The 27,573-nt window shown below is 41.6% G+C and overlaps 1 protein-coding gene across 2 annotated transcripts in view; it reads left to right on the top strand.

Moving 5' to 3' along the window:
- Nucleotides 1-27,573, top strand: part of SYNGAP1 (synaptic Ras GTPase activating protein 1) — a 2,730,366-nt gene that overhangs the window by 1,957,685 nt on the left and 745,108 nt on the right. For both annotated transcript variants that reach the window (XM_044083521.1, XM_044083520.1), the window contains one exon: nucleotides 150-990. In XM_044083521.1, coding sequence (XP_043939456.1) covers nucleotides 150-990 — 841 coding nt within the window. The remainder of the gene's footprint in view (nucleotides 1-149; nucleotides 991-27,573) is intronic.

The following is a 27,573-nucleotide window of genomic DNA, read 5'->3' as shown; positions in this document are numbered from 1 at the left end:
CTTTCTAATTTCAGATTTGTTAGTATACGTATGCATTCTATTTGTATTTTACTAGCTAAGTTATATGCACTACTATACTATTCCAGGCTGAGGCCTGAAAATACTGTTTACTCAAAATTTTCTTTTCTTTTTCTACCTTCCTGTTACAGCTCCATTGATATGACACGACTGCCATCCCCAACAAAGGACAAGGCATCAAAGGATGTGTTTTTTGTTACGAGGCCACCCCTTGCACGCTCTTCACCTGCATACTGCACCAGCAGCTCAGATATCACAGAACCAGACCAGAAAATGTTGAGTGTGAACAAGAGTGTCTCGATGTTAGACCTTCAAGACAGCCGAATGAATAGCATCTCCAACCTGCAGGCAGTCGGTGAGATGTTGAACAGTAGTCAGGCATCAATTGCTGGAGGACTGAGACCTAATCGACTTTCACAGGGCAGTGGTTCCAGTATAGCTGCTGGGCTTCGGCTGTCACAGATGGGTGTCACAACGGATGGACTGCCTGCCCAGCAGCTTAGGATACCCCTTTCATTTCAGAACCCACTTTTCCATATGGCATCTGATGGGCCAACTCAGCATAGAGCACCAGCTGAGTCAAACCCAGAGACCTTTGCACCATTTCATGGATACAGTAAAAGTGAAGATTTATCTGCCAGCAAACAGATCATTCATAGCCACAGCTACAGTGATGACTTTGCTCGACAGAACTCAGAGTTTAGCAAGAGGCAACTGTCTCTACAGGACAATCTACAGCACATGCTGTCACCTCCTCAGGTCAATATTGGCCCACAGCGCAGGATTGATCAGCCCCCACCTTTGCAAAGGGGAAAATCCCAGCAGCTAACGGTCAGTGCAGCCCAAAAACCACGTCCTTCTAGTGGGAACTTGTTGCAGTCACCAGAGCCCACATATGGTCCAGCCCGTCAAAGACAACAGTCTGTTGCAAAAGTGGATACACCACCTTCAAAGCCAGCCATCACAAAACAGGTGATACGGATGTATATATATTTATATGATATTTTGTTTTAACTTGGGATTGAGAGGTTATAAAAAAGTTATGTTTTCAGTCTTTTGACAGCCTGTAGAATGGTGATGTGAGTGTGTTGAAATATAATTCCAATCTGTGTTTGTATGAAATAGTTATGGGAAAAAAGGCAATCAGTTATTGTAGCATTTTGCAAGTTAGCTAAGAAGAGTGTAATTTTCTAAGACGTAGTATTTTTAGATGTAGCTGAAGAAGAGCCGTCATACAGACACTGTGAGCTATAGTCCATGCAGACTAGGATACTAGTAGAATGCTGACAAAAGTATTGTGTTTCATTATACCCTTCAGAGTGTGGCATTAAGGATGTCTGTGTGTTATGCCTCCATTATCTTTTTGAAGGAATGCATCTTTCTCAACATCTGTAAAGTCTGGGTCAGTCTTATCAAAAGATGCAATTTATCATAATTTATTTATATTTGTTCTAATGATCTGTTCTCCTGGGATTTACTCCAGAACTAATTCTCACCGATGGTTGTAAGTCACTAGTACCAGGTCCATGTAGGACCTAGTTTTTTTTTGTGGAGGCTGCTGGAGGATGGCAGAAGGATGACACCCAAGATGTGCAGCATTATAAAACTAGGTTGTGTAAATTGACTTGATTCAGTATCAGATCTCATCTTCATTCTCTGTCCCCACCACACAGACACACACACACGCACACACAAACTATACACACACAAACTATACACACACACACGCACACACACATACATACACACACACACGTTATGTCATGCAGATAGAGAAGAGATTTTCCCTGCATGGCCTCTAGGAGTCAGAACTTCTCAACTATGCAGCAGTACTTGATTTCTTTGATTCTTTCATTTGTCAGTATTTAAACACCATGAATTGAAAGACTGTGTGTGTTTTATAATGTTTTTTATATTTTAGACTGTCACAGCCTTACATAATCTGTGTGCAAGAGACAGAAATATAGACCATCACTTTCAACACATAACTTCTTTTGACTCTCACATTTTTTCTAGAAAAATGTTCCACTCTGAGGAAAATTATTGTAACATTGTCAAAGTGTCCTTTCATTTTATAACTGTGCTGTCATATTTTCATACACGTTGCCATGGAATTTGTTTATATTTCTGTACTGTGAATGTGGCGTCCATTCCTCTGCAGCATTCGGTTCCATACCATTTCATAGGAGACCAGTTCTGTGAAATGTGATGCAACTGAAAACTAATTAATTAACATTTTGAGGTGGCCTGTTTTTCTGTAAGAGAGCAGACACCTGTACCCCCATGCAGAAGACTTTGCCCTTGTACTGCTGGACTTAATATTATCATCTGTGAGACTGCTGCACCTTGAGGCAAGGGCATAACCCAGCTGCAGCAACCTTCTTTGATGAAATCGTGATTTGATCAACAACTATTATTCAGGTACTTGGCTGTTAACAACTGCTATGCTGTCATGACATTCATCTTCATCTGAAATAAACTTTCAATGGTCTTTCTCTACATTTTGTTACAGTCCTTCTATCTTATATTTATATATCTTATAGTGAATGTTGTCTTGATTTTCTGTAGTCTGATTGTGTCCCAAGTTATTGAAGATCCCAGACCTGCGCTGGATCTTGCTAGATGTTCATAGAGACAGAACAGTCTTTTGTTTCTTGTTGTTTTTAATGTTATTATTGTAACAACATAGTGTGAGTAAACCCGCTGAACACCAGTCTACCTAATGACTTTACTTGAAGCACATGTTGAACACTGATCTGCAAAGTTTATCTGAATGATGATGACACAGAAATCCATTTTCAGATTTTGAGAAAATCACTGATCCCTGTCATAACCAGAATACAATGTTGATCCCAGTCAGTTAGTAAGAAGTGCTCCTGTTTAGTCACACTTAACAGTTTCTATATCAGAAGCAGAACAGGCCACTTCTTTTAGCATGTTTCCAAACTGCAGTTCACATTGACCCAAGGTCATACACCTTTAGAATGATTGTTTAGGCATCCACTTTTCCATTGTCAAAAATCACAGTAATGGTTAAGATGTGTGCCAGAATTTTCAGAGTCAGCTCCATTAAACTGGTAATAAAACTGGTCCCATCCACTGTCTGATAATTCCCATCCAAGCCACAACTCTTTAGCCTATCACAGTGAAACTTGGGCTGCCAAGTACCTCTATGGAAAATCCTTCTTGTAACACTGGCGGGCACCCATGCTTCCAGTGCTAATCCCGTAAAGTAAATAGAACTGTCTTTTGTGAAGTTAAAAGCAGTTCATCAACTGTGGGGTTAGCGTAATGGCTAAGGTCTTTACCTCATAGATACAACATACATGCTGTGATTCTGATCACTGCTTTTGGGGTAGGTTTGTGCTAGTCTGTGGACTGAGTCTAGTATTTGTCTATAAATAACAGGGCTGAGTAACAGGGCAAAGCACATTGTCTGCTAAGTCTGGGTTCCTGTTGTAGACCCATCACTTTGTCTCACTGTATGGCCATTTTCTTCCAGGCATCTTTAGTCTGTGGAAACCAATCACAAAGTGAAGTAAGGTAAGTATGTTAGCTATTGCATTATTTGCGGAAGGTTAAGAATTAATTAGAGCTTCATAATTTCTTAATATTATTCTGAGCCCTACTTTACAACATGCTTTCTAAATTAGGCCCTGAAGATGAGTGCTTTGAATGTTTGGTCAAAAATTATTTGGATTGCAAGTACGAGCCTGGATTTACCAAACAAAATCAGTACTTTTTACAGTGTTTTAGTCCTAACTTTTCAATATATGATCTATGAGACATCTTACCTTTAGCTGCTTCCACTTTCCATGCATAATTCCATTCAAAAATGTGACTTTGCACAGCACTGCATGATCCCCCTTCAAGAAGCAGCTGTAAAATGGCAGAACTATATTCTATGAGGTGTGGTCTTGATGTAAATATTTTGGAAGAGTGTTCCAAAGTTACTGCTAAATTACCACATATGTGAGCAATGTAGTTCCTCTGCTCTGGTAAATATTTCTATAACTTTTGTCAATTTTCAATATTTCTGACCAGATTTTTAATGTGGAATTTGCAGAGCTATATTTTATGAACTTAATTTTTACTGCAGAATGATATCATGACTGGAGTTTGTATTACTCATTGGCAATTGGTGACTTCAAATCAAGGTGGGGCTACAAAATGCTAATTGGAATGGTGTGGGGTTAGTTATGGCAACTCACTGACCACCACCTGAGATCAAATGTATGGTGCTGGTCACTTTCATCCACAGGCTACTCAGCATCCACTCATTATAGCAATGCTATGGACTGTATGCACAAGATGTCTGACTGCAATCAACAAGACTAGCCTTAGTAATAAAACAGTAGACAAAGCTTCTATGCCCCCCTCCCCAATTGCAGACAGATTCCCAAGCTTCTCCCATGTTTTCCACTGCTTTCCTATTTTGTTTTTTTCACATTTTGTCTTACTCTGTAACTTTTTTCCTCCATCCTTTAAATACATGTTAACTGGCCAATGCTCTGCTGTAATAAATCTGGACGAAGTTAACTGAATTACACTGGGGGCCTTGAGCTGCTTGGTCCCTAAAAGTTATAGAATTCTAGATTCTTTGAGGTACTATCTTTGACCTTTTTATTTATTTTTATAACAAACTTTTGATTCATTCATGAATAAAGAAAGAAATTCAGTCTTATTTTTTCTTTTAAGGAAAAATAAGTTGTCTCTAAAACTTAATGTTTAAAGCTAACAAATTAGCAGTTCCCAATAAGTCAAGATGACAAATGCTTTTAAAGATATAAAAGTTATATAGAAGAAGAGTCTGCTTGCTTACTGGTTCAAAGCAAAACAGATACCTTTTGTGCATACCTCTGATGTTGTATTGATATAAAAGTAAAAGCACAAATGGCCACAGGTACATATCATACAGCTGAGGGTTTGTGCAAGGAGACCAGAGCACCTGGATAAAACCCAGAAAGACAGCAAGTACATGAAGATCCCACAAAGAAGGAATCACAACCAAAGAATAAAACAAAAACAAACAAAAAACAAGCCCTGTGAACTGATACAGCATTACCTGTTGAGCTATGGTGCCAGTGATCAGTTGCTTTCACACATGTCCTGCCCAGACCAGCATAGATAATCACTTATTGTGTAAAATGCTGAGTTTTGTGATCAAAACCTAAGAAAAAATATGGCCAACTTGCTACTTAGAAGCAGTGCAATCCCTCCCTCCTTATACAGTAATTTTCAACCCAGATAACCACCTAACCCAGCAGTTTTTTGTTTTTATTTATTTAAAATTTGTTTACCGGGAAAGTCCAACTTGGAATGAAGCCAATTTTCAGTGGAGGCCTGGGGAGAAACACTCCAGATGGATGTCTTTGAAACCTGGGAGGAAACCGGAGCACCCAGAGGAAACCCATACGGACGGAGGGAGGACATGTAGACTCCACATAGAAGGAACTCCAGCCGAGAATTGAACCGGAACCTCTTGTTGTGAGGCGACAACACTACTGCTGCACCACTGCGCCATCCAAATTACAGCAACTTTATTCACTGTACATACCTCAGACATTTGAATGTGTAAAAAAACAACCACTGTCTTCTGACTGTGTTAAAAAAAACAGACACAGTAAAAAACAGCCACTGTGCATGCCTCAGACTTCTGACTGTGCTAAAAAAACAACAGTAAAGTATTCCAGCTGGCTTCACATGATGTGCAGTAATTCTGTAAAGCCAGAATAAGGAATACTTAAGTTGACCAAATGACAGCAGAGTCAATCACTTGTATTCACCAGCAGACCCTGTAATCAGCAATTAAAGTTTAATATATTGACTGTGTACACCTGAGATATGAGATTGTAATACAATAAAAAGTAATACAAATAATAACTGGCCACAGTATTTTATTTTAACCCATCTACACTCACACGCAGACTGAAACACACACTCTGGCATGCACACACATGCATTTATACACACACACACACACACACACACACACACACACACACACACACACATACGCACATACTTTCAGATGTGACCATCAGTTATAGCTGCCTGTATGACTGTGACTGTGCACCTCAGACGTCTGATTATGAATAAAGGAATGAATAAATATACACTCTTACAGAAAAATATCTTCTCAGCTCACTGCTGTTAGAATACACTGCAAATCTCACAACACATACCACTTCCCTCCAGAACAACTCTTTTGAGTGTGTACCTTTAACTCCTAGTGGGTGTGGCCTGAGCCTTTAAAAATGAAGTTATCACCTTACAATTCTAACAAATACTCATTGACAGAGGTGAGATATTAATACAATTGTGTTTGCCATCATGTATGCTTCAAGATAAAATATTCCGATACCTTGTATGTAGCATGATTTTGAAATTATTAATGTAAGTATGAACAAGTAATATCTGACGCCTAGAGGAGCAGTAGGAGGTAACTGCAGATGCACCTGGAGGCGTCACTTGGATGTAATGGGAGCCAAGCAGAAAAGTAAAATGTAATAGGGGAAGAATAAAAAAGTCAGGGATGGATATTGCCTTATATAAGTAGAACACTGGTAGATTAATAAGCTTTGTATTAGAATGCTTTTTCTTAATGCTGTTGAGTCTGAAACTCAAAACATCTGCCATTAATTAGTGACTATAGTCCTCCCAAATTTGCTCATAAAACACGTATATTATGAGGAGCAGACCAAATATGAGGCAAAATCAAAGGCATTTTGTGTAATTAGGGACTGTTGAGACCATCCGTGTCCCCCACACATATAAACATACATATATGACATACACACAGACACAAACACATGCACATGCAATGATCAGTAACAACAACTTGTATGATTTTGACCATACACCTCAAGAGAATGTCAAATGAATTAATAAATGCATAAATAGCTACCACGCAGGCATATGTCTTCTCAGCTAACTACTGTCAGAGTGCATTGTTAACGCTATTGCAACACACACACACACACACACACACACACAACCTCTTAGCTTAAAATTCATTGGGGGACAAAAGAACAAAATCAGCAACAGATATTACCATTATATACATAGGAAGTTGCCAGAATAACAGCCTTAGCATGACTTAGCTTTTTCTGAAAGCTGCTAAGTCTGAAATTCAAATGTCTGTCATTATTTCTTTACTGCAATCCTCAGTAATTTGCCAGAGAAACCACAAACATTACAAGGTATAGACCAAAATTTAAGGGAAAACACACACACACACACACACACACACACACACACACACACACACACACACACGGCCACTATCAATTATAGCCACTTTTATGACTGTGACTGTATAGCCAAAAAGTTTAATTGTGATCAGATGAATGAACAAATGCATAAATTGACTACCATATAAGAATGTCTTCTACTCTCTTTTCTCAGAATAAAGATTGTGACTCATTAATGTTCCCCTTCTATTTGCTAAAAAGCTGAAAGCTAAAAAGTAATGGGTGACAAAGGACCAGGTACTGGCTTTGCATTAGAATGCTTTTCCTGCCTGAAACGTAGTGCTTGTCATTAGTGATTGCATCCCTCAATGATTATACAGAGAAAAAAATACAAGGAACAGACCAAAACTTAGAGGCTAAGTAAGGGACTTTCTGTGAAATCAGAGGCATTTCCCAACATGTATGCATCCATACATATGTATTTGGACACACACACATACACACACACATACACACACACAAACACACACACACACACACACACACACACACACACACACACACACACACACACACACACACACACACACACACACAATAAGATGTGTGTAATTATAAATTTAATTTAAACAAATTGCTCCCATGCTCAAATTTTAGGCATAATCCATTACTCATATCTTTCACTCTCAGGCTGCCTCAGTCTGAGCTGGTCACATGAGGCAGCTTGAGCCAGTACAAATAGCTCCTGACTACTTCATTCAGCAGCCCAATAAGCTACTTTTTTGACATTTCTGCCTTATTCCAAATGTGGAGGACATGTACTGCCAGACTGAATTGAAAACTACTTAAGTTATTATTGACTGGTCAGCTGTATTGACATAGAGGGATAAAATCCTGACTACAAGCTAGGCAACTGGAGCGTAGCTGGTAGCTGGTGCAGGAGAAAAAGGCCTGCTTCTCTTTGTGGGAGGGGATGGGGGCATGTGCCTGGGCATACTATTCTTGATGCAGTCCTTCTGTAGACGGGATGTACATGTTATTTCCAGTGGGGAAAGAAGGCAGTTGATTACATGCATGCAGAGGTGTGTATGCAGACTGCAAACATCCCTTTGCATTCTAACTCCTTTTATGTTTCTGAATTACAGAGGGGACACTAGGACTTAATTGCAAAAAGCTATTCCCTAGCACTAGAATGCTGGCTTTTACTCCCAGTGCATCTGTCTCTGTCTGTCTGTTGCCCCAGTGGAACAAGTGGGATGTAGAGCTCTCTACCCAAGTAGAGCTCCTAGGAGGGTATGGTGTATGGTTTAATGGTCAGTGGGATAGAGCTGACTTTTAATTTAGTGAAAGTATTGTCATTGTTTTTTTTTTTTTCTCTTTTGTATATTTTTCCAAAACATATGTATCAACATTTCTTTCATGGATGTATTAGCTGGCCCTTTTTCATCTGGGACAGCATGATTTTATTACATCAGAAAAACATACTTTTGCATATTTTAGGGCATTTTCAGCTTTGTAACAACGTACACAGTTCTACTTTTCTTTACATAGGAAGTTACTAGACTTACAATCCAGGGGACCACCGAAGAGCCTAGCCCAAATTTCCAGTTACCCCACAATTGTCTAGATGTTCTTCGTCTTCCATTGCTGCAGTCCTGACTATTGGGTATAGTCCGCGTCCCAGTCGGCCCGAATACCAGAGTATAAGGCTGACGTCGGTCAGGGCGCATTAGACTGACGTCAGTACGTCAGGGTACTAATGCGCATGACCGACGTCATATCCTCAGTCTTTTTTGCCGCATGGTCCGATGCAGAAGCAGTTTTGCGAGTGCAGGTTGGCGTACTGAAATATTTCGAACCGGAGTTTCAGACCGAAACAGAGTTGGCTAAGTACCCGTTAGAACATTTTGTTTTTCTTGCCTCAGTATTTTACGGATGTCAGAAAAAGTGAATAACTGTATTTCTTGTGGGAAACAGATACCTCATAGGGATTATCATACCTTGTGTATACCTTGTTTAGGGCCTGAGCACGGCGTTGTTGGTTGCCGCTCTTGTGCTAGGTTTAACAACTATTAAGAGGAGGTTAGACTGTGCCAGGTTAGTGTTTGGGAAGCGTTGCAATTATAAAATGCCGTCGGATGCTCCGCGCCTCCAAGAAGCGCAAGGATAAAACAGTGAAGCCTAGGGTTGAGGAACCGGCAGTCGGACGTCGGTTCTTTGGAAGGCTCAGTGGAGCCGGAGGTTTGCCAGGAGTTTCCATGGAGTCCCAGGCAGAAACTATACTCTTACAGGATGTGCCTTCTCAGGAGGTAGGCCAGGCTGAGGGGCTTCTCAGGTGACTGTTCTTCCCTCTCTTCCCAAGGTAGTTAGGGCCTCTCCTTCTGTTGCCAAAACTTCTATGAGAGGTAGGCCTACTTCAGCTTCAGTGGGGGCTTCTCCTACCATTTCAGGTTCTGTACCTAAGAAACATATGCTTAAGATGGCAGAAGATTTGATTACTATGATTAGGGGTTCTATGCCCCGCCTGATAAGAGGCCTAGGGTGGAACCTGAGTTTGAGAGTTTGGAACAGTGTTCTGAGGCTTCAGAATCTTCTGTGGAAGATTTGCAGGAGTATCCTACCTATTCTGATTCTGATGCGGATGATTCCACTCCTACAGCGTCTCCACCTGAGGATTTCTCATTTTCAGAGACTTTGCATTCCATGAGGAGCACTTTAAATGGGAAGGCCAGGATTACTCTGACTCCAGGAAAAGGCTTAGGGAGTTCTTGTTTTACCCCAGCATAGGCCTTTAGCTATTCCTCCTGTGTTGAATGTGGTGGAAGATGTTTTGCAGAGGCTTCCCTGAACCCTGATTCTTTGCCTCCTGCTCCTGTTAAGCCTGATAGGTATTATAGGGTGCCCGAAGCTCATAAATATTTGTTTAAGAGTCCTAGGGCGGACCCAGAAACTATTTCCAGGGGCCTAAGGGTGTAAAAGCTTCTGTGGTTAAAAATCCTGTCCCCACTGATAAAGCGAGGGCTTTGGATAGGTGGGGAAAGAAAGTGTATACTTCTTCCACTCTAGCCATGAGAGCTTTGAATTGTCAGTTTCACATGTTAAAATATCAGAATTACCTTCTTTCACAATTGAAATCTAAGGTGGATGCTTTGGCGGAAGGTATTGAGTGTAAAGAGTTGCTGGATTTGGTTCATGTGTCCGAACAAGTGGGTAAGCATTCTTTGCAATGTGGTTTTGATGCTGTACAGGCCTCCTCGAGGGTGGCTGCTACCAGCTCTGTTCTTAGGCATGCCTGGTTGAAGGATCAGAATTTAGCTGAGCATGTTAAGACAAGGATTTTGGATGCTCCTTTACAGTCTGATGTGTTGTTTGGTTCGCCTGTGGAAGCTGTTTTAAAGAAAATGGAGGACAAAGCTAAGTCTATGCAAACTGTTAAAGATTTTTGCAGGTGCAGCCAAGTTTAGTAGAAATTGGCCTGCTAAGGGGTGGACATATCCTGCTTATGATTCTCAGTCTAGGGGGTAGGGCAGGGCTCAAAGTTCTTTTAGGCCTAGAACAGGAGTTCACCTGCTCAGACTTCTGGTGAGGGCAGGGGTCAGTCCTTTCGTAAACAGACCCAATGACCTGTTTTTCAGCTGCCAGCAGATTCACGTCTGGCAGCTCCTTTGGGAAGACTGTCTCTTTTCAAAGAAAATTGGGATTTAATTACTCAAGACAAATGGGTGTTGGATATCATTCACCACGGTTACAGATTTTATTTCCATACAATGCCCCTTTCAAAGGCATGCCAGACGTTCCTCCTCTACAAAGAAAAGAGGCTCACAAGCAAGTTTTACAGTTACTTCACATAGGGGCCATTCAGCCAGTCCCTGTGTCAGAGAGCCTAGGATTTTATTCTCGCCTGTTCCTTGTACCAAAGTAGGGGAACACGTGGAGACCAATTTTGGATTTATCTCTCCTCAACACGTTTCTGGACATTCCCAAGTTCAAGATGTTGACGTTACAACAGCTTTTACCTCTGCTGGGCAAAGATCACTGGATGGTAACTTTAGATCTCAAGGAAGCTTACCTTCATGTGCCTATAAGGCTAAGTTGCAGAAAGTATCTGCGGTTTCGAGCTGGAAATTCTCATTATCAGTTCTCTGCATTGCCCTTTGGCTTATCTACGAGTATTCACAAAGGTTCTGGCTCCAGTGATAGCTTACTTCAGGCTTCAAGGAATTCAAATCTATCCTTACTTGGACGACTGCCTGATTCTGGCTCAAGAAAGGAAGACCTTCTACAGCATCTGGAATATGTTATAGCAGTGCTAAGATGCCTAGGGTATTCTGTGAACGAAATAAAGTCCAGTCTAGTACCCTCTCAAGACATGTGCTTTCTGGGTGTAAGACTGAATACAGCAGCCCAGATGGCCTTTTTACCCCCGGACAAACAAAAGAGTCTGTCACTTTACTTCCATCAACTATCTCATCAGTCCGTGCTGACTGCAAGGACAGTCCTTCAAGCATTAGGGTTCATGGCATCTTGTATTCTGGTGCTTCCCAATGCCAAACTGCATATGAGGAAGCTACAATGGTATCTCAAAATGTATGGACACAGCACTGCCAGGATTTGGACACTGTCATTCAAATAATACCTTGCATTCAAAAGGAATTTTTGTGGTGGGCTCAGGAATGTCACCTAAACAAGGGACTCCCAGAGGCAAGTCAGATTCTAACGACAGATGCCTCGGACATTGCTTGGGGAGCTCATCTAAATGGAAAGTGGATACAAGACAAGTGGCCTGCCAGACTACAGCATCTACATATCAACATGAAGGAGATGTTAGCAGTCCAGTTTGCATTAATGGCTTTCAAGGAGTTTCTTCTTCCAGGGCAGGTGTTGATTCTAACAGACAACACAACTGTCATGTGGTACATCAACAAGCAAGGGGGAACACATTCTTATCCTCTATGCAGGCAAGCAATGATTTTATGGGAGACCAACTAACTCTTCAGGCAAGGTTTCTGCCAGGAGCACAGAACTCCTTAGCAGATGTGTTAAGCAGACAAATCATGGATCCCCACGAGTGGAAACTGGATCTTCATGTATTTCAGAAACTGACAGTGTCATGGGGAACTCCAGACATAGATCTGTTCGCTTCTCCACTAAACCACCAGCTGCCAAAGTATTGCACAAAGGGGTTTCATCACACAGCTTGGAAAGTGGATGCTCTGTCTTTCAGTTGGAAAAACCTTCATGTGTATGCCTTTCCACCTCTACCGCTTCTTCCAAAGGTACTATTAAAGGTCAGACAAGACAGGCCAAGGATGATTTTGATAGCTCCAGATTGGCCTCGGCAACACTGGTACCCACTTCGGAGTCTGGTAAAGAAGCCTCCATGGCCTTTACCTCTGATTCCTCATCTGTTATCTCAGAAGGACGGTCATCTGCTCAATGTCAAGCTTCACTCTCTTCATCTAACAGCCTGGCATATTCTGTGTTGAAACACAGCAGGTCTCAACTTCCTCAACAAGTTTTAAATGTGATTATGGAAGCTAGAAGAAAAATGGAAGAGATTTTTATTTTGGAGTACAGCAAAGAATTTGGAGATTTCAGAGCCTAATTTGAGTGTGGCTCTTCAATATCTTACTGAATTATTGGACAAAGGTTTGTCCTTCTCTTCCATAAAGATTCATGCTGCAGCAATTTCAGCTCACTATGATTGTGACCCACCTTTGTTTTCATCCCTTGTTCAAGCGGTTTCTTAGCAAAGAATATAAGACCCCCACGTAGAGCTCCTACTCCTGCTTGGGATCTCAATTTTGTGTTGGAAAAACTTACTCTACAACCTTTTGAGCCTGCAGCTACTGCTGAATTGAAATATTTGTCATGGAAGACTGCTTTTCTGTTGGCTATTACTTCTGCAAGAAGGGTGTCTGAGTTGCAGGCCCTTATGGCAGTAGAGCCCTTTTTGATTTTCCATAAGGACAGGGTATCATTACTAATCCTTCCTTTATGCCTAAGGTGGTTGCTAGTGTGACTGTGAACTAAACTATTCATTTGCCTACGTTTTTGCAGATCCTCAAAATAAAGGGGAAAAGATTTTGCACACTTTAGATGTACACAGGCAATTGCGTTATTATTTGAGCAGGACTAAGAATTTTAGGCAGTCTCAGCAGTTACTTGTTTCTTTTGCTTTGAGTTCACAGGGCAAGCCTGTGTCAAAACAAACTATTTCTAGGTGGATTGGCTTTTGCATTGCATTTTGTTATTCCCATCATGGCAAGGAGATTCCAGCTGGGATCAGGCCTCATTCCACTAGGGCTACTGCCACTTCAACAGCATTTCTAAGGGGTGGCAACTAAGGATATTCTGGAAGCAGCTACTTGGAGTTCAGTGCATACTTTCTCTAGGCATTATCACCTTCCTATATACTCTAAGACTAGGGCTGGGTTTGCCACAGCTGTTTTACAAGGCATGTTGTCAGCTCCTACTACTTTATAATTTGCCAGCCTCCCTTACCTCTGCTTTGGGATTCTACCCAATAGTCAGGACTGCAGCAATGGAAGCGAAGAACATAGTACAGTTTTGTACCTACCATAAATGTAGATGTTCGAGGATTCCATTGCTGCAGTCCATTACCCTCCTTCCCTCTGTGTTTAGGGGTGGTTGTGTAGGTGAGTTTACATGCTTATCTTTTTATATATATATATATTGTTGTATATATTATACATGTTTTTGGTGCAGGTTGTTTTGGGACTTGTCTTTTTGGGTCTTCTGACATCTGGGGCAAGAAAAGACTGAGGATATGACGTCGGTCATGCTCTGGTATTCTGGACGCGGACTATACCCAATAGTCAGGACTGCAGCAATGGAATCCTCAAACATCTACATTTATGGTAGGTACAAAACTGTACTTTAAGTTACTTGCTTAAGGTCACACAGAGCCAAATGAGAGCTGAGGGAATCAAACCGTGTACTACAGGAACTACAGCTCACAGCCTTAAGCATCTGCAATAACTGTCAGACTGACATCAATTTATAAAAGAACACTATAATCATGTCTCTAATCATTTAATCTCTAATATTGCTCTTAAATATCTTATTAGAATTGTCTCAGGTCTCATTTATTGCATACTAATCTATAGGTTCATAGGTAGGTACTAGGCTATCTGCCCGAGGGCATTTATAAGCCTAGCCAGAGTGTGTCGGCTTTCGCCACCCCATTGATTAATTAACTGATCCTCTGTCATGCAGAGCCAATGAAGTGATTCCAGGGGTGTATTTTCTGTTACCCATCCATTCGTCAAGGTTTGTCTTGAAGAGTGTTAGTGAGGGGCTCTGCCTGATGTAATTTGGAATTTTGTTCCAAAGCATGGGGAGTTTCTGTGACAGGAATCTATCTCTCCAGCATGTTCTATTTATTGTTGTGGCGAGGTTTAGCTCACTAGAGCATGTGGCTCGCAGTGACTTGGATTTCTTTAGGTGGAGCATGGCCATCAATTCTGAGTTGGACATGGTTTTGTAAGTCAGGCAGAGGCAGAGAGTAAGCAATATGCCACTGAGTACAGCCAGAGTTTTTTCAGTCAGGCTACATAGGACATATGTTTGAGGCCAGTAATCCTCTTGGTGAGGTACTTTTGTTGTCTTTCCAGCTGTTGGAAGTGTCTTGTGAGGTACATCCCAAATGGGGCATTGTACTCTATGATGGGTCTAATGAGTGACGAGTAGAGGGGCACTATAACCTCTTTATTTCTAGATGCAAACCCTTGAGTAATTAGATGGGCCACATAGAAGGATTTCCTAACTACTTTGGCAATATGATTGTCAAAGGAGAGATTACTATCTACCTGGGTCCCCAAATCTCTTATTACCTCTTCTGTATTAAGGGGGCTGCCACCTATGTGGTAATTCATGGGTGTTTTGTTTTTCCCAAATGGGATGGCTATGCATTTTTTGGCATTTAGCTTGAGGCCATGACTTTGACACCAGTTGTCCGTCTCAGTAAGGCCCTTTTGGAGGATGTCCGTGTCAACCGGAGAGTCAGTTATGGCTCCCAATTTGCAGTCATCTGTGAACTTGGTTAGCCATAGTCCTCCTGTGTTTGCATGTACTTCTGAGAAGTATATGCTGAAACAGTAGGGGTCCCAGGACCGAGTCTTGCGGGACATCACTTGTGACTGGTTTAGAGTCAGACCTGGAGTCCGCTATTCTTACCATGTGAGTTCTGTCTGTAAGCCAGTTGGCAACCCATCTCGTGATGTAGGGGTTTATGTTCAGGCTGCGGAGTTTTTCTGTAATACCCGAGTGGGGAATGGTGTTGAAAGCCTTGGCGAGGTCAAGGTAGGCTGTGTGAACCACCCTTCCCTTGTCTATGGCCTTGGTGACTGTCTCGAAGAAGTCAACCAGGTTTAGTAGGCATGGTCTGCCCTTAACAAAGCCGAACTGGGTCAGGTCAAGTGTTTGGAGGTTCCCAATGTCTTTCTTAATGAGTTCCATGATTATGCGCTCCATAGCCTTGCAGACCAGGCTAGTCAGGCTGATGGGGCAATAGTTACCAGGGTCAGTTGTGGCCCCCCCCTTTGTGGAGAGGAATAACCATTGCTGTGCGCCATTCTATGGGCACGTAGCCTGTGGAGAGGTTGAGGTTGAACAGAGTGTTTAGGTGGGGGGTTAGTTCGTTCTGTAGTTCATGCAAGAAGCAGCCTGCGACACTATCTGGTCCCATTGATGCTGTGTTTTTGGCTTTTGAAAGGGCGTTTTCACCTGTGCTTCTGTGATTTTTGGGACACTACACTTTTCCAGTATTGTTGTGGGCCCTTTTGGAGGTGAGAGGGGGGTGAAGTTTGCACTGAATCTATCTGCCAGGATGTTGGCAATATCAGTAGGTTCAGTATATTTTGTGCTATTTTGCACAAGTTCAGTGCATATCTGCGAGTTGCCACTTAGATTCTTAGCATAGCTAAAGAAGGCTATGTGGTTATCTTTTGAATCCTTGGCTGTTTTTCTTTCGAAGTTAGCCTTGGATGATTTCATGAGGGACCTTAGTTTCTTACTGATACTGATCAGGGATGTCTTTCCTTCTTGGGATTTGCTTTTTTTCTGAACTAGTTTCCTCCTTCTATTGTATAGCCTGTTTATTGCAGGGCTCCACCAAACTGGTTTCTTTCTCGTAGAGGAGTGAGTCTTGGTTTTGCCAGGGATGACACGATCCATGCATCCTTGTAGGTGCTCATAGAGTGCATTTGTAAAGGTTTCTGCATCGTGTGCAGCGTTATCCTTTAGCGTGGGGGCTGTGAAACTTACCACCTCTGTCTTAAGTAAGGTGAACTTTGCTTTAGAAAAGTTTTTTACTGTGGTTTCCTTAGTTGGGGGGGGTGGGGTGTGGACATCCAGAGTGATTAGTTTATGGTCTGATCTAACCAGTGATGGGTTGAACTCTGGTGTGGAACACCTGTCGCCCATGTTGGTGATGACCAGGTCCAATATGTTTTCACCTCTGGTAGGGGAGTTTACCAGCTGATCCAGGGCATTTGAGTTGATAAATTCCAGGAAGTGCTGGGCCTTGGAATTTGTACTCGAGTAGTTTTCCCAGTGAATGGTAGGGTAATCAAAATCGTCCAATATCAGGGTGTTTGGTAGGACCTTCATGTTTTCCCGTGTCTCCAGAAAGATGGAGTGGTGGTTCTGGGTCATGGAGATTGATCTGTAGCAGGCCACAATTTGCATTGCAGATTTGCCCGATGTTAGTTGCACATGGATGATCTCAGAGGTATCATGCTGCGCCACTAACCTGGAGGTGTAGGTATCCGTAATGAATATGGATACACCCCCTCCTTTTGTGTTTCGGTCCGTGTTCTGTGACCGAAACGTGTGGTATGAGTTGTAGCCTGATAGTGCTGGGGTGCTCTCTGGTACCTTGAACCAGGTTTCAGTTACTGCACAGATGTTGACTTTCTCCATACTGAGGAGTGCTTCAAGCGAGTGCATTTTGAGATTTAAACTCCTGGCGTTGAGTAGCATAACCCTCAGTTTTTTGTTAATTGTGCTGTTTACGGAGGTGGGTTCGACTTTTGAGCTTTGCCTAAAAAAGGCACTATGGGGCAGCAAGAGCCTTGGCCAGTGTTCGAAAGCCTAGGGGTGACAGGTGCAAGCTGTCTCTTGCGAAGCAACACGGCTTGTCGAGCATGTCGTCCCAGGCTGACAGACACTGGATCCCCTTTGAATGACACCAGAAGCTTAGCCAATTGTTGAAATTGATCATTTTTTCTTTATATTGAGGTATCATTCTTGGTGAGGGCAGGATGCTACTCGGGGTCAGGGTCATACCAGCCTGGGCTGCATGATCAGAGAGCTCTTCCATGTCTCTTTTCATGTAGTCCAGGGAGGTACATCTCAGGTCATTCACATCAACATGAACAATGACAGAGTCATATTTGTACTTGTTCTGGAGTGACCTGAGTGCTTGTGTTATATGGCGGATTCTGGCTCCCAACAGGCAGCTAACAGTAACCTTCCACTTGTCCAGCCTAGTGAGTGGGACGTCAGTGTGCCTGACTATAGAGTCACCTATTACTAGTGTGTTAGGTATGTTATTTCGCCTTAAGGGCTGTGATTGTGCAGCACACTGATTTTGTGTTTTATGTGTTGTCTGGTTTGTGACAGGAAGTGCAGATTGTTTGGGTGTCTGGTTTGGAGGTCTCTGATGCTTTTGCAGGTTTTTATTTAGAGCCTCCGAGTATGATTTTGTGTATTTATGTGTATTTTTTGCCAGTGCTGTTTTAGTAGGTCTGTGTGTGGCTGGAGATGTGGTGCAAATGTTAACCTTTTCCTCTTGACTGTCTGTTCCAGTCTTGGGTGGAGACAGCTTAGCTTCCAGTTTGGCTGTATAATTGCATCTCTCGCATATGTTAGTGTTTTGTGTTAGGAGGAGAGGGTTGTCTGTGTACATGAGGCAGTTGTAACATTGCCTCAGGATACCCAGATTCACCAGCTGGACTGGAGATTGCACCTGAAGTTGCCCTTTGGTCATGCCTGAATAGTCGGATGAGCTGCTTAGTCACTTGATTGGTGAGGGGTGAATAAAGAGCCTTGCCTTGCTGGGCAATGAATGTCAGGGTATATTAGTGCTTGCTGTTAGGTCTGAGCAAGTGCTGGGCTGTAAGATGCTTTTTGAGTGCTTAGGTTGAGAGGTAGACTAGTTTCAAGGGAAAAACTGAAGAGGAGACAGTGGAGCCGGGAATAATTTAACTATAGCTAACCGGCACTGCCCGGTGCGCAAAACCGTGCAAACGCAGTTTTTATAGTAGGGAAATGAAAGAGATAGAAATTAGCCCAAAATGGCCAATAAACTATTAACTTCTGGGCTGGAACCACTCCTTCATGGACAGATAGGTTGCTCAAAGCTCCCCTCTCTCACAGGTGAACAGAAAAACTTCCTTCTATCCAAGTAAGGTATGGGCAACTCAGAAACTAGTATCACAGCCCTGAATTCAGCACTAGCCTGAAAACTGGACTATACTAGCTCAGAAAGGCGGGAAACAAGGAATTTTTTTTTTTTTTAAAGATAAGGCAAAAACAGTAAAAAATACACTTAAAACAGCTTTAAATGACTACAAACGATCTGAAAAGGCTATCGCACTTTAGTGTGTAGCCTACAACAGTCAAACAAATTACTTAAACAAAAAACAACTTTTTAAAAGTGCAGTCAGTCAAATAAGTACAATATGTGAAAAAAGCAAGCTTTTAAATCACAATAAACGCTGGAAAATCTGCATTTAGGTGGAAAACAGTTAAGTTCAGCAAGAAAGTACAGAAAACGGACACTTAATCACTCCAAAGTCTCTCTTCTAAGCTAGAAGGCTTGTATCAGTTTAAGGCTTTCTAGTGCTACCCAGTAGGTTAGTTACAGGAAAGATGGGAAACAAGCACAGATGTGGTCTTTTAAACCAGAAAGTTGAAAGAGACGGACAAACTGTCCAAATGGTCATTAAACTACAATTTCTGGGCCAAGAACCTCTCCTCTCGTGGTAGACAGGCTACCTAGTGCTTACCACTCCCACTGATAAGCTAGAAGGCTTTCTCCCAACACAGAAAGGCTTGCAGGGCTTAGAAGCTTAACAACAGTCCTGGATACAGCAAGTCTGTATCTGGACTAGGCTAGTTACAGGAAAGGTGGGAAACAAGCGCAAGTGTGGCTTTTAAACCAGAACGTTGAAAGAGATGGAAAAAAAACTGCCCAAACGGCCAATAGCTACATTTTCTGGGCCAGGAACCACTCCTCTTGTGGTAGATAGGCTACCTAATGCTTACCACTCCCACTGATAAGCTAGAAGGCTTCCCTCCAACACAGAAAGGTTTGGGAGCTCAGAAGCTTACAAAGAGTCCTGGATACAGCAAATCCGTACCTAGACTAGACTAGTTACAGGAAAGGCGGGGAACAAGTACAAATGTAGGCTTTTAAGCCAGCAAGTTGAAAAAGATGGTAAACTGCCCAAACGGCCTAATAAACTACAATTTCTAGGCCAAAACTCACTCTTTCCGTGGAGGATAGGCTACCTAGTGCTTACCACTCCCACTGATAAGCTAGAAGGCTTCCCTCCAACACAGAAAGGCTTGGGGGAGCTCAGAAGCTTACTAACAATCCTGGATACAGCAACTCTGTAACCGGACTAGGCATGTTATAGGAAAGGCGGGAAACAGGCACAAGTGCAGCTTTCAAACAGAAAGTTGATAGTGATGGGAAAAAAATGCTCAAACACCCAATAGCTACAATTTCTGGGCCAGGAACCACTTCTCTTGTGGTAGATAGGCTACCTGATGCTTACCACTCCCACTGATAAGTTAGAAGGCTTCCCTCCAACACGGAAAGGCTTGAGGGGCTCAGAAGCTTACAAAGAGTCCTGGATACAGCATATCTGTACCTGGACTAGACTAGTAACAGGAAAGGCAGGAAACAAGCGCAAACACAGACTTTTAAATCAGAAGGTTGAAAGAGATGGAAAAGCTTCCCAAACGGCCAATAAACTATCATTTCTGGGCCAGAAGCCACTCCTCCTGTGGTAGATAGGTTACCTAGTGCTTACCACTCCCACTGATAAGCTAGAAGGCTTCTCTCCAACACAGAAGGGCTTGTGGGGGCTCAGAACCTTACCAACAGTCCTGGATACTGCAAATCTGTATCTGGACTACACTAGTTATAGGAAAGGCAGGGACCAAATGCAAAATGGGCTTTTAACCAGAAAGTAGAAAGAGATGGAAAAACTGCCCAAACAGCCAGTGAACTACAATTTCAGGGCCAAAACCCACTCTTCCATGGTAGATAGGCTACCTAATGCTTACCACTCCCACTGATAAGCTAGAAGGCTTCCCTCCAACACAGAAAGGCTTGGGGGGCTCAGAAGCTCACAAAGAGTTCTGGATACAGCAAATCTGTACCTGGACTAGACTAGTTACAGGAAAGGCGGGGAACAAGTACAAATGTAGTCTTTTAAGCCAGCAAGTTGAAAGAGATGGAAAACTGCCCAAACGGCGTAATAAACTACAATTTCTGGGCCAAAACTCACTCTTTCCGTGGTGGATAGGCTACCTAGTGCTTACCACTCCCACTGATAAGCTAGAAGGCTTCCCTCCAACACAGAAAGGCTTGGGGGGCTCAGAAGCTTACCAACAGTCCTGGATACAGCAAGTCTGTATCTGGACTTGACAAGTTACAGGAAAGGCAGGAAGCAAGCTTAGAATTTTTTTTTTTGTTACAGAAAAGCAGCTAAAACAGCAGTAAATACAATTCAAATTGTAGTGCAGGCCAGCACACCCGAGTGTGTAACAACACTACGGCAAATATAGTTCAAATAAATGCAATTAAATTAACAAATGACTAAAAAAACAAGTGCAGAAGGCAGTAAATTAGAAGGCTACTAACAAGCAGTAATAAGTGAGAGTAAGAGCGACTGAACCGATAGCACGCAGAAGAGCAACTAAGACAGTTACAGTAAGAACAGCTGAACTAAAAACAAAATATATATATATATATATATATATATATATATATATATATATATATATATATATATATATATATATATATATATATGTATATATTATTTATTTTTTTTTGAGGGAGGGAACAGAGCAGGATTAAGATGCTACAGGGGTTGTCCATCCCAAATGCTCTCTTTGTACACAGTAGGAGTGCCTGAAATTAGAATATGATCTCACTGCACTCAGTTGAGTGAGCAAATGAGATGGTCCCAGAAGGAGTATCCAAATACAAATCTACAAGAGGGGCAGGCATTTTCAAAGCCACCAACATTAACACCAAAACAAGAACAGGGAAGGTGGGTGGGGAACTAACTGTAGAGAGACAGCCACAACTTCAGTTGAGTTAATATTCAGTGAAAAACATAAATAAATAAATAAATTAAATACAGTTCTATATGCAAAAGAGCAGATAAAAGTGTAATTAAATTCACTTATATGTCCAGCTGATTTCAGGTAAATGTTAGCCGGCCAAAGCTCTGATATTAAGCAGAGATAACTCAAAATGTGCCACTTATATAAGGCAAGAATGTCAGTGATGAGCTGAAACTACCCCCCACTATCAATGGCTACACAAAAATTCTAAAAAGTACTCTGTAGAGAGACAGCCACAACTTCAGTTGAGTTAATATTCAGTGAAAAACACAAATAAATAAATTAAATACAATACTATATGCAAAAGAGCAGATAAAAGTGTACTTAAATTCACTTATACTTCCAGCTGATTTCAGGTAGATGTTAGCCGGCCAAAGCTCTGATATTAAGCAATGTAACAAGTAATATGACTAATGAATTTTTCCTTGCATATTTTTTCCAACTCATGTTATTGTTTCTCATTGTACTCTACTTTGAAACATATGTTCTGTTTTTCTCATTACAATATTTTTCACTCCTATGTTTCGTAGTGTAACATGATACTTTGTGATTTAAAATATCTGTAATTGATTTTTAAAAGATTGTGATTGTGGAGCTTTTCTCCGCAGGCCTCCTCTGAAAATGTGCACTTTCTGGCCCATTTGGATTTTCCTGGTAAATAAATGTCAAATAAATAAATACAAATTTAAGAAAAAAGTATCAGATACCAGCAAAGTTCAGATACCAGAAAAGTTCAGAGCCTGCATTACAAGCTGAAGTTAAGTACAAACTTGCAGTTTTAAAAGTACTGTATTTCATTTTTTCTGTTACCTAATTGTGTGTTTCACTGAATACTGTGTGCTATGTGTCTCTCTGCATTTAGTTCCCCACTCACCCTCCCTGTTCTTGTTTTGGTGTTACTGTTGGTGGCTCTGGAATTGCCTGCCCCTCATGTAAGTCTGTATTTGAGCACTCCTCCTGAGTCCATCTCATTTGCTCACTTAACCGAGTACAGTGAGATCATATTCTGAGTCTAGTGTTCACTCTACTTAATACAGAGAGAAGATTTGAAAAGGCCATCCCACTTAGGTCCTTTCTTCCTCTCTCCTTGCACTTTACTAACAAAAAAAAAATTGCACTTTATTCATCTGCTTTTACTGTATTTGTGTTTCCTCCTACTTTACTTTGCCTTTGCCTCTTCTTAAAAGTACTCAATTTTATTTATTCTGCTGCATTTATTACTGCTTGGTAGTAGCCTGCTTAAATTGTAACTGTTGTTCTAAATCTTTTGGTTTACGCACTTGGGCTTCATACCGGTTGTTTTACATTAAGAAGGTTTGTGGTCTGCACTGTTGTGGCAGGACAGGTAGCTTACATCCTTCTAAGCTGGGAATTGCTGATTGAAGGCTCAGTGTCTGCTATTCTAAAAGTGTATTAGTTCTGGTTTAAGCACTTGGGCTTCAGGCCAGTTATTCTACATTAAGAAGGTTTGTGGTCTGCAACTTTGTGGGAGGAGAGGCTGGATTCTGCCCGTCTGAGCTGGGAATTTCTGGTCACAGGCTTATTGTGCCTGCTTATTTGAACTGTTTCTTTCTGAAATTTGTGTGCCTTGTTGCTGTAGCATAGACCAGATTCAGGCCTGCTGACTCTAGCTTTGTTTGTATAACTTGAGCACTGATCAGGCCATCTTTTTTTGAGAAGGTTCCCCTGCACCCTAGTAGTGGGAGTGTGCAGTTAGAACTTGACTGATTGAAGACTGTTGGAACAGGGCTCAGTTTTGAGTTTTTTTCTGGTTAACTGGGTAACTTGTTTAAATCAGTTTGTTAATTTTCTATTGTTTTTCATATATATATATATATATATATATATATATATATATATATATATATATATTGCACTTTATTCATCTAGTTTTACTGTATTTGTGTTTCTTCCTACTTTATTACTAGGGGCATTGACTACAACTCTGATCTGAGATATATAACAGTAAGTATCCTTTTCTGTGCATTTAAAGTGTTTTTTTGATTGTATCTGTTTTATTTTCAGAAAAAATATATACTTGTTTTCTGCCTTTCTAAGCTAGTATAGTCCAGTTTTCAGGTTAGTGCTGAATTCAGGGCTGTGTTACAAATCTCTGTGTTTGCCCATACCTTACTTGGATAGAAGGAAGTTTCTCTGTTCACCTGTGAGAGAGGGGAGCTTTGATCAGCCTATATGTCCCTGGAGGAGTGATTTCAGCCCATAAATTAGTAGTTTATTGGCCATTTTGGGCTAATTTCTGTCTCTTTCATTTCCCTGCTATAAAAACTGCATTTGCCTGGTTTTGCACGCCAGGCAGTGCCGGTTCGCTAGGGTATAACTATTCTCGGCAGTTTTTCTCAACATTTTTTAATATAATTATCTTTTGATAAAGCTTGCTACCTGGAATTACTTTTTTAAGAGAACTCCATTTTTTCTAGTACTTTGTTGATTTTTTAGCTGTGTTGTGTTCCTGGGTCATGGCTTGCAGCTTCTTCTAGATTACCTGCTGTATACTTTTTCTAGCAGTATATTGTTATCAGTTTTCTAGTTTCTTTTTCCTTTAACTGTTTTGCTGCTGTATTTCTGGTACATTGTGGAGAAAGCTACAAGTTTTAAAAATGTGAGGCTTGCAGACCCAAAATGCTGTGCGTTTATTGATGGGTGGCTTCCACTTACAACTGGACTGTGATATTTGTAAAATATTTTGACAGACTTAGTCTAATTAATCAACACAATAAGATAATATTGAATAGTTTTCTCCCTAGAGAGGTTCCTTTGGAACAGTCCACCTCATAGGTTTGATTTACAGGGCTAAATCTCAAGACATGTCTTTAAAGAAACATAATACCTCTGTCTCAAGGGAATTTCCCCCTACTTCCAGAATTTTTTTCACAGTGAGAACTGAGAATTTTCTGCGGAGAAAGTTTTTTTTTTTTTCAAAATTGTATGTGCAGGTAATAGAGGGCTTCCCTTTTATTTCTCCTTGGTTGGAAACTCCCAGAAGAGAAAGTATTTCCAGTCCATCTGAACTGGAACTTGCAAGGTGACCCCTCTCCAGGCCCCCTTCTTTATTCTTCCATAATTTATTTCCCCTACAAATAGATATGAAGCTGTAAAAGGCAATGCTGCAGGCACAGATAGAGTTTGGTGTCATCCCATCCTCCTGTCATTCTTTGCTGGATAAGGACAGTGCCACTCTCCGTCCCTTGACTTTAGCCTCCGCATTGACCCTTGCTCTGTGCTGATTGGTTTGAAGTTGACCAGTATCCAGCTGGTACAAACAACAACATGATTTGTGCCTAACATGTTGATGCTGCCACTACGTTGCTGGAATCAGAGTTGATGCTTTCAGCACCAGCTACCGCCTCAGTTCCAGGTACTGGGGTTGATGGCTCAAGCCCCAGCTTCTGCACCAACCTTTTTGGTGCCATTGTTAAGTTTAGAATATTCTGCCATCAGATGCTTGGGACCAAGAGCATCAATTCTGATAACAGCACTAGACAGTCACACGGTGTGGAGGCTCAGTGTAGGTTATTTGCTGTCACCCTTGTCAGTAGAGCAAAATGCTAGTTTATCAGCACTGGATACTTTAATGTCAGCATAGGTTTCAAGGTAGGATGTGGATGTGCTTCTGTGTCCCTTCAATGCCACTGCCTTTAACCCAAGACTACTTCCAACCTGTGTGTGAGCCTCTTAATGTTTCACTGCACTGGAAGAAAAGACTTAAGGGTTTTAAGAAGAAATTTAGAAGGATATGTGGGCCAGGATCTTCCTCTTTGTCTTCCTTTCTCTATCTCTTCCTTCATAAGGGAGTATAGATAGAGGTTGGGTAAGAGGAAATGCATAGAGTCTTCCAAGCCAGATGCAGATGAACAAGACAAGGCTGATTCCCCAGTTTTACCCCCAGATGACTCCAAGTTCTGGGAGATCTTACAGATGATGCTGGCTAAAAGGAAGTTGGCCATTTACTTCCCTGTCATCTTCTGATAAGGTTATGCAGGAGCCATTCAGGCCTCTGCCCTTGCTTTCTTGGGTGGTACCTCATGTGGATGAGATGGTGGTTCCTGTCACACAGGAAGCATGGAAGGATCTCTCTTTTGAGGGATCCATGCTTAAGAAGATGGACAAGATCCTGTGGACCCCAAAGGATGAAAAGTCCTAGGTGCAAAATCCCATCATAAATTATATAATTGATGCAGTAGCTTTAAAAAAGGCTATAACACCACAAAGCCCTGCCAGTCCACCCTTCAGAAAAATAATGAAAGGCCATGGACCATTATGGGAAATAGATGTGTCTATCCTGCACCTTTGCACTGAGAGTGCTTAGCTTCCAAGTGCACATTCTGAGATTTTAGCATACCATTCTGAGTAAGATGTTCTAATCAGTGTTAAAGGTACCAGATTCAAAACTTAAAAAGAAGCTCTGTACTGTGGCATTTACACTCTTCACCATGAATAACCTCATTTTCTGCCTTGTTTACAATGCAGCAGACAGTGCAGTTAGGTGGCAGACACCAGAGTTACTGTACACTGTCATGCCTGGCTTCATCTTTTCAGCATCACAGAGAATCCCAGCGTGACCTTCCCCAGTGTCCCGTTCGGTTGCTGTGATATATATTGGGATTATTACTTAAAGAAAAGATGGAGGAATTTGAGAAAAGGGAGAAAATCCTTGCAGCTTTTGCCATCAAGTTTGGTCTGCTGCTCCCCATCATCCCCTTCAAGGATGTAGAAGAGTCTGCAGTAGATATGATTTAGGAGCAAACAACACAACAAAACCAGCAACTAGGAAGGAACCAACTCAAGTACAATGCTGATTTCCTCAAATTAGGGTTTCTGTAGCCTACAATCCAGGGGGCTGCAGCAAGCCCTGTGAGGCCTTGCCCAACTGCTCCATTCTGGAATCAGTTAAGAGCTTTTTTGTCCTTCTGTCTGCCAGCACGATGGGTCATCTCACACAATAGATGTGTATTGGGCATAGTATTCATAAGCTATTAATTCCCTACCCCTCCCTACACCAGCCTCAATTTGTTCATCCTTCCTAATGCCCCACTCATGTCAGAAGAGGGTTTCATGAATTTGGATCTTAATCCTACAAAAAGGAGCCATCCAGAAAGTCTCACTATATCAGAGAGGGTTCATATGTTTTTCCAGATTTTTTTTGCACCAAAAAAAAAAAAAGACCACACATCTCAGGCCCATTGTAGATTTGAGTGGTCTCAACCACTTTGTATCAAAACAAGTATTCTAGATGATTACAGTGTGATTAATTCTTGATGGCTTGTCACGAGGAGGTTGTGTGTGCTCTTTGAATTTTCAAGACACCTCTAAACACATAAAACTTGCCAAGGAAACACTGAGGTTCCTACAGGTCAGCTTATGAGCCAGCCATTCCCAGCTCTGGTCCCTTCTTTTTATGAGTATGCCATGCCTCAAGGGTGTTCACAAAATGCATGGCTTTGGTTGTAGTGAACCAGAGTCTTCAAGAAGTCATGCTCTTTTTATAACTTAGACGGTTTGTTCCTGGCTGTAGTGACTTAACTGAAACTGATCTTCACCAGGTATTCTCTTCAAGAAAAATTGCAGTCCACGGGTATCACTATAACCCTGGTAAGCCTGAGATGCAATCTACACAGACTGTATAGTTTGTAGGCTATTCTCTGGATATCCATCTCTGCAGTGCCAATCTTCTTCAAGAAGGAATTTCTCTCATTATTTGTATAGTGATAAAAATGGATTATTCCAGAGCAGTGTTGACAGCCACCTGCCTCAGAGCTCTGGGGCTCATGGCAGCCACAATTTTTTGATACCATTTGTGAGGTATAACATGAGAGTCCTCCAGTAGACTGTTCAGACATCACAAAATCTGTGCTCAGATCTGATGTTGATCATATAAAAATTTCTGTGGAATGTCAGGGGCACTGGAGTGGTACCTTTTCAGTACCAGCCCCTCTCTCTGGGCAGCCCC

The sequence above is a fragment of the Protopterus annectens genome, chromosome 9.part0, assembly GCF_019279795.1.
Source record: "Protopterus annectens isolate FY-2018-M chromosome 9.part0, PAN1.0, whole genome shotgun sequence".
In the NCBI taxonomy this organism is placed as follows: Eukaryota; Metazoa; Chordata; order Ceratodontiformes; family Protopteridae; genus Protopterus; species Protopterus annectens.
The sequence above is the reverse complement of the archived record's forward strand: the minus strand, read 5'-3'. Positions and strand labels throughout refer to the sequence as shown.